The 7,117-nt window shown below is 37.3% G+C and overlaps 1 protein-coding gene across 2 annotated transcripts in view; it reads left to right on the top strand.

Moving 5' to 3' along the window:
- Positions 1-2,103: 2,103 nt before the first annotated feature.
- Positions 2,104-7,117, top strand: part of LOC110312035 (T-cell receptor-associated transmembrane adapter 1) — a 36,297-nt gene continuing 31,283 nt past the window's right edge. The window contains exon 1 of one of the 2 annotated variants that reach the window (XM_021185592.1): positions 2,104-2,158. In XM_021185592.1, the coding sequence (XP_021041251.1) occupies positions 2,122-2,158 (37 nt within the window). In that variant the 5' untranslated portion in view covers positions 2,104-2,121. The remainder of the gene's footprint in view (positions 2,159-7,117) is intronic. The other variant, XM_021185593.1, reaches the window with a different exon arrangement.

The raw sequence follows: 7,117 nt of genomic DNA, 5'->3' as shown, positions 1-7,117 counted from the left end.
AGGTTGGATTGAAAGGTATCACACTAATTTAAATAATGCAGTCACAGAAAGACAAATTTGCATATTTTCCTGTCATTCATAGAAGGGAAAAGTAGACCTCACAGATGTTAGGGGTCACTGGGGCACAGGAAGAGGTGGGGATATAGTCTGACTAGATAATGGGAGGCAAGAAACACTTAAATAGAAGAAATTAATTCATGTTCTACATCACAGCAGCATGAATATATTCTCTAATAATTTATGATGTATTTTAAAATATCTGGACAAGTCCACATTCCAACACACAGAAATCATAAATGCTAGGAAAGAAGAAAACTAATTACCTGGATTTTATTATGCATTGCATATGTATGTCTAATTATACCATATCTCATAAATATGTGTGTATACTATGTCAGTTACATTGTTTTTACTGAAGAAATCGTGTTAGATAATAGATATATTAATAAAGAAAGTCACTTAAAATAAATCTTCCCATTTTTCTACCTTAACAATCTCATATAAAAAAAAGATAACAAAATAGCCAGGGATGCTCCATGCCAAAAATTCTAATTCCATGGATTATATACTAGTGCATTTAATTACTGCTGCATAGCAGATTTACATACAGATGTTTAAGAAATTCAGATACTATGCAGATTTTTATCACAATTGTTCTGTAGTACAGCTTTAGGTCAGGCATGGTGATTCCACCAGAGGTTCTTTTATCCTTGAGAAGAGTTTTTGCTATCCTAGGTTTTTTGTTATTCCAGATGAATTTGCAGAATGCCCTTTCTAATTCGTTGAAGAATTGAGTTGGAATTTTGATGGGAATTGCATTGAATCTGTAGATTGCTTTTGGCAAGATAGTCATTTTTACTATATTGATCCTGCCAATCCATGAGCATGGGAGATCTTTCCATCTTCTGAGATCTTCTTTAATTTCTTTCTTCAGAGACTTGAGTCGAAAGGATGGACCATCTAGAGACTGCCATACCCGGGGATCCATTCCCATAATCAGCCTCCAAACGCTGACACCATTGCATACACTTGCAAGATTTTGCTGAAAGGATCCTGATATAGCTGTCTCTTGTGAGACTATGCCGGGGCCGTAGCAAACACAGAAGTGGAGGCTCACAGTCAGCTATTTGATGGATCACAGGGCCCTCAATGGAGGAGCTAGAGAAAGTACTCAAGGAGCTAAAGGGGTCTGCAACCCTATTGGTGGAACAACAATGTGAACAAACCAGTATCCCCTGGAGCTCATGTCTCTAGCTGCATATGTAGCAGAAGATGGCCATCAGTGGAAAGAGAGGCCCATTGGTCTTGCAAACTTTATATGCCTCAGTACAGGGGAATGCCAGGGCCAAGAAGTGGAAGTGGGTGGGTAGGGGAGGGGGGGAGGGTATGGGGGACTTTTGGGATAGCATTGGAAATGTAAATGAAGAAAATACCTAATTAAAAAAATAATAATAATAAAAGAAATTCAGATACTGAGGCCGGGGTGGTGGTAGAGCTTGTTTTCCTGTTGACTCTGGCTTACACAGAGCGACTCATGCTGGCTACCGTGATGGATGGTGGATAAGACAGGCACCTGGTCTCCTGGTATGATGATGTCCACCTGACAGGCATCTATTACCCAGTAAGCACTCAGAATTGTCAATTCCCTTCTATCGATCATGTGAGCAGACAGAGTGAGCTCACACTGGGGCTTGTTTCCTCTTGGCTCATTAATTTGTTATATTTCATTCTGTTTTCAGGGGAACTCAGATATGAGGTGACAAAGTGGATTTGACCTTCATTCATTCACACCTTTGCTTTGATTCTGCATTTTTAAATCAGACTTGGGTAGTAATAAAAATTCACCTTTTGGCATACAAAAGCACAGGGGATTTTTCTCCCCACGTTTCACAACTATTTAAGTCTACTTGTTACAGACCTAAACTCTAGAAGCCTCTATCACCACATTTCCTGTTTATAACTGAACAAAGTACACACAAAAGAGTTGAAGAAACAGAGGAGAAAAAAAAACCCTGAGTACTGATAAAGATATATGTTGGTGCTGTGCTGTTTCTAACAGAGCAACGGCATTTAAGGAAAAAAGTTGGTGGAGAATTCTTAGCCTACGGATCTCTTTCATGGATGGACCCAGGCTCTTCTGAAAGGGCTAGCATGTCAGGTGAGTGGCACTCTGAATTCTTTTTGTCTTTCATTGTTATGCCTAACAACTCATTTAGTAATTTCTAAGTCTCAATGAGACATCTACTTGTGGGAAAGTAAACTGGCTAACATGGTATTTTTAAAATAATGTGCAATGATGTTTCATATGATTAGAATGTGGCTGAAATCGCATTAATGGTTTTATCGATTATTTGCTCTTAAAGAAAAAAAAATAGGCAGTGTCTCCTGAAAATAATGCTATCACAGCTATTGATGAATGTTCATTGGTAATTGTGCCGTTTGAAGATTTGTTGTTTTCACAGAGTCTTTTGTTGACCATGTGTATTTCCCTTCACTTGGTTTAAATATAAAACAGGTAGGAGTAATTGATTGCAATTGTCTAGCAATTAGACACTATAGGTCCCCCTCCCCCCCCCCAAGGAATCAGTGGAATTGCAATAGTCAGGGAGACGAAAGACTTTGAAAAGGCCAGTGGAAATCCCACGGTGAGATAGATCGTGATGGGAGCTCAGATCAGTTTGCTGCTATAAACGCACGTCTGTCATTCACTCCTGTATTCTTGATATGCTCTTCATTTCTCTAACAAATAGTTTTATGAAAGAAAATGCATATTAGACAAAAAGGGCATTGTGCAATAGAAAACTTATCTTAAAAATCAGACATTTAATTACTTTAAAATGCAAAATATTAAGTTGAATTTTCTTAAAGTTTTCTATGCACAATTTACCCTTTAAAACTAGAATAATAACAGCCATTAAATCATCTATTCAGCGTTGGGACCAGCTCTGCAACAAAACCATTTCCTTCTTTATTAAAGAAATGCACAGAACAACATTTATTGCACTAATTAGAATTTGTTCATTCATTTATCATTAGACATTTCTGTTGTACCCAGCATTTTTACATGCATGTTTTTAAATGGCAGGAAAATGAATGACTCTAAAGCTTTTGTGTATTGAGGGTTATTTTTCAAAGATTATTTCTAGGATTGAAATTACTGAATAAGTTATGTGGGTATTTCGAGACTCGTTGTTGCTCAATTGTTTCTCTGAGGCAGATGGCAGTTCTCTCCCATTCTGGACTGCTTCTTTTTAGTGGCTGATCTCGTTTAAGAATCTTCGTGAGCACAACATACCAGTCCACTGCTTCATATGCAGCCCTTTGGTTACAATGAGCTTGAACACCAAACATTTTGCATGGGCTTTTAAGCTGTTTGTAACTCTGTGGTTTGGACCTTTTCTGACCATATCTTATGCCTAATTGTTATGGGACTGGCATGTTTAATAGCAATAAATGTTGGCCAGTAGTAGAGAAAAGGTACCACACATCATAATTTCTGAGAGTTTGTTTCCCAAAAGTTTGTCTGATAGGTTTGAAAAAAAAAAAAAAAACTCATTTGTTTGGATAAAGGACAGGAATGTAAGCTGCCACATGTAACAAACAGACATAGCAGTACTCTGCCTGTGCTGCTAATGGGAGCTTGGGAAAGGGAACGTCAAAGGCAATGAATATGATATTCAACTCTCTCTAGAACTTACTAGTTCGAAACAAGATGAGATAGGATGCCTACACTTCACAGCTCAGCACTCAAGCACAGGGCTGGAGTGCTAGCTATCTCTTGCCAATGAGGACTTTCCCAAAACAGAGGTCAAAGTGTCATTAAGCCCTGCTAGATCTTAAAATCCAAAATGATCCCCGCCACACAAAATTAATATGAGCAAAAGGAATCTAGTAATAGCATTTTCCATGTTGAAACAGATGAAATAAACATGCTGAAACAATACCAGAGGCCAGGCTTGCCCATTCACACAAAATGAGCATTAACAGGGTCAAGTGGCGAAGTCCATTGCTTTGGCAATTCTTTTAATGAACAATGGTTCACCAGTTAGCTAACAGTTTGTTGTATTTAACCGTTTGCTTTAGAAGGCTCTCACTGCCTTTGCTCGCTGGAGCTTCAGATACATTCTGAACAGAGTGAGGCTCTTTTGGAATGAGGGATGACTCGTTTTGAATGGTCTCTTAAACTCAAGCATTCCTCTAAAGATCCAGAGACAGTGTTTACCATGACATTTAAGGAATATCTGTCAGTAAATCTAAGATGAGCTAATCAAAGGAAAAAAAAGCACACCATCACTGAAAGGTCACCGCCATGCAAAACATGTGTACGTGTTAATAAATAGTAACATGTGTCATTATTGCATAATTTCCCACGCATTTTAAATTTTACTTAATCACCACAGCATTCTTTAACGTAAAGAAAATAGAATAGGTCTTTTAAAAGTTTTAACTCCAGTTTTTTATGGGTTGAAAGGTTCCACAGTCCCATGCTTATCTGGACAGTCCCTCCTGGTTACTTCTCTAAAAAAGACACAGTTCTTGTACAAAGTGAAGCAACTAAGCACCGAGGAGCAGCAGCTTGTCTACAGTGGAGAGCTGCACAGCCCTTCAGTCCCAGCAGCATCTGTGGAGCTTACGCATCTCAACTAATGTTTAATTGCGAAAGCAACAAAGGAATCTTCTTGCATTGGAGAAATTCGTAGCATGCTCTCTTGAAATCTGCCATCCACTTCCTAGACATATATTCTTCAATTAACTTAAATACTGACTGAAAGGAATCCAAATGCTTTGGAAAGAGGTGAGCCTCATGTCACAAGGATGAAGTTGGGTGCTCCAGTTTGACTGTTGGCTTACTGAAGATCAGTGATTTACAGGGGGTGGGGGAGTTATACAATTTCCGGAGGCCTAATCTTGTTCTCATTCTCATGCTGTGTGAAAATAGACACATCAAAGGTTGTATTGCTATTTTGCTTCTCTCACAGCATGCTGGGATCTATACCATTCATATCTCAGATACCCTCTATTCATGACAGGCATTCATTTTAAGGTTGGTGGGTTTTGAGTTTTGCATTAAAAACAAGTGGTTTACTTGGAAACCTAGAACTAAGGTGAAGGCTCCCTTTACTAAAACATCTATGATTCTCATACTTTTGTTGGTGATAATGGGCCCAGGTGGTGACAGTTTTGAATATGAAAATGGTGCTAGCATGCTATAACCCCCAAATGAAAATATGCTGTGTTCAACACAACTACCACCCTTCTGGAAAAAAAATAATTTCATGAGTAGATACATGGACATTGTAATATCAATTCATTTTTCTTTCAAAAAATTTGGATGTTTCAAATAAATATGCACAATTGTGGAATGCAAAAGGATGTCTATTGCTCTAATAAAGTTTATAAGCCAAGGAAGGCACCATAAGTGAATGACTATATCTGGTAATCCCATACAGTTGTTCTACTTAAAAATAGTCTGAAGTCTGAAATATATAAAGCATTATGTTTACTTCTTTTTATTGTTGATTGTTTAAGAGGAGACTTCTGTACTAATAAAAGTCTGCTAATAGAAAAGTACTACATTTACTTAGCCAGGTCTCCTTCCAGAACACAGGTAATTATGAACTCCATATATAGTGCCTGTCAATACCTGTTGGCCCCTGCTGATTTAAAACTATATAAAAATGCACATAACTTTTTTGCTATTTGTTATTGACTCACAAATGATTTCCTCAGACCCTTGGCTTCTTAATGATGTAAGTAGCCAAATTCAGATTATGCAGTTCTTTCTAAGTCAAGAAAAACTATATAAGTGAAAGTACAATTAATTAATAATGCTACTAAAACATGCCCTTGTTGAACAAATCTTATTGGGTACAGGAGGATGATATTTACACTGCACAGTAATCATGAAGAATTACTGGAGAGAGAAGGCATTGTGTGTGTGTGTGTGTGCGTCCACATACACATGTGTGTTCACATATATGGATCTGTTTGGAAGTTCTTCTATTTAGTTACACAGTCTGCTCTTTTGTGTGTGTGTGTGTGTTTTATGTTTTTAAAGGGAGAGCAGGCATTTCTGGAAATCAAGATGATACAAAAGAAGTTAAGGGTGTCCTGAGAGCTTCCAAGTGAAATAAAATTCAGATTGCATTACTGAGGGAAACGTTTCTGAAAAATAGAAACATAAAATGCTGAAGTCAGAGGGAGAAGAGCTCATATAAAACACTTCCCCACTCACATGTCTAAATCTTTCCCAGTATGTTACAGTTGCAGTTTTGTTGTCAAAGACTAAAACTGCTCATGTAAAACAAAATCATTGTTCTGTAAACATTGCAACACAGCCCCATGGGGATGGACAGGGTGTCCCAAGCTCTTACCTAGTACCATTGACATAGTCCCTGAACACTGTTGGGATTTCCCATAAAGCTTTCTGCATAGAATGGCATTGCAATTTTGGTTGCTTATTTGTAGGTGAAAGCAAAGTTATTTTCCGATAGCAATTAATGGATTAACATACTTTTCAATTCTCCTTTTAATTGAAAAGGAGAAAGTGCAACTTCTACTTAAAATTTAAATTTGCCCAAATGATACAATAATTTATAACTATTTTTAGTATAACCAAAAAATAAGTGCTTTCTACTTACCCCTTTGAACTGTGGCTCCTTATCTTAGGCTTGCTTTTATTTATTCAAAGTATAGCAACTTAATGACTGTATATACAAAATGATAGAAATTGTGGGAAATGAACAACAAGACAAAACACTATGTAGAAAGATTAGTTTTAGCAGTCTTCCAAAACTGGTGAGAGCCAGGGGTCTGTTATTATTTTCTGTTTTTGTTACTCTACCAACAGACAAGTATTAGAAATGTGTAGTAGTAAGAAAAGTAAGCCCAGAAATCAGGGTAGATTAAAGGATCTTCAACATGACTATTACAAAGGCTTGGAGATTTGTTTAAAGAAGACTGAAAGGAGGATCAGTAACATTGTAAAAATGGCTATCTTGCCAAAAGCAATCTACAGATTCAATTCAATCCCCATCAAAATTCCAACTCAATTCTTCAACGAATTAGAAAGTGCAATCTGCAAATTCATCTGGAATAACAAAAAACCTAGGATAGC

This window comes from Mus caroli, chromosome 16 (genome assembly GCF_900094665.2).
Source record: "Mus caroli chromosome 16, CAROLI_EIJ_v1.1, whole genome shotgun sequence".
Lineage (NCBI taxonomy): Eukaryota > Metazoa > Chordata > Mammalia > Rodentia > Muridae > Mus > Mus caroli.
Note: the sequence above shows the minus strand (reverse complement) of the source record. Positions and strands in the feature narration are given on the sequence as shown.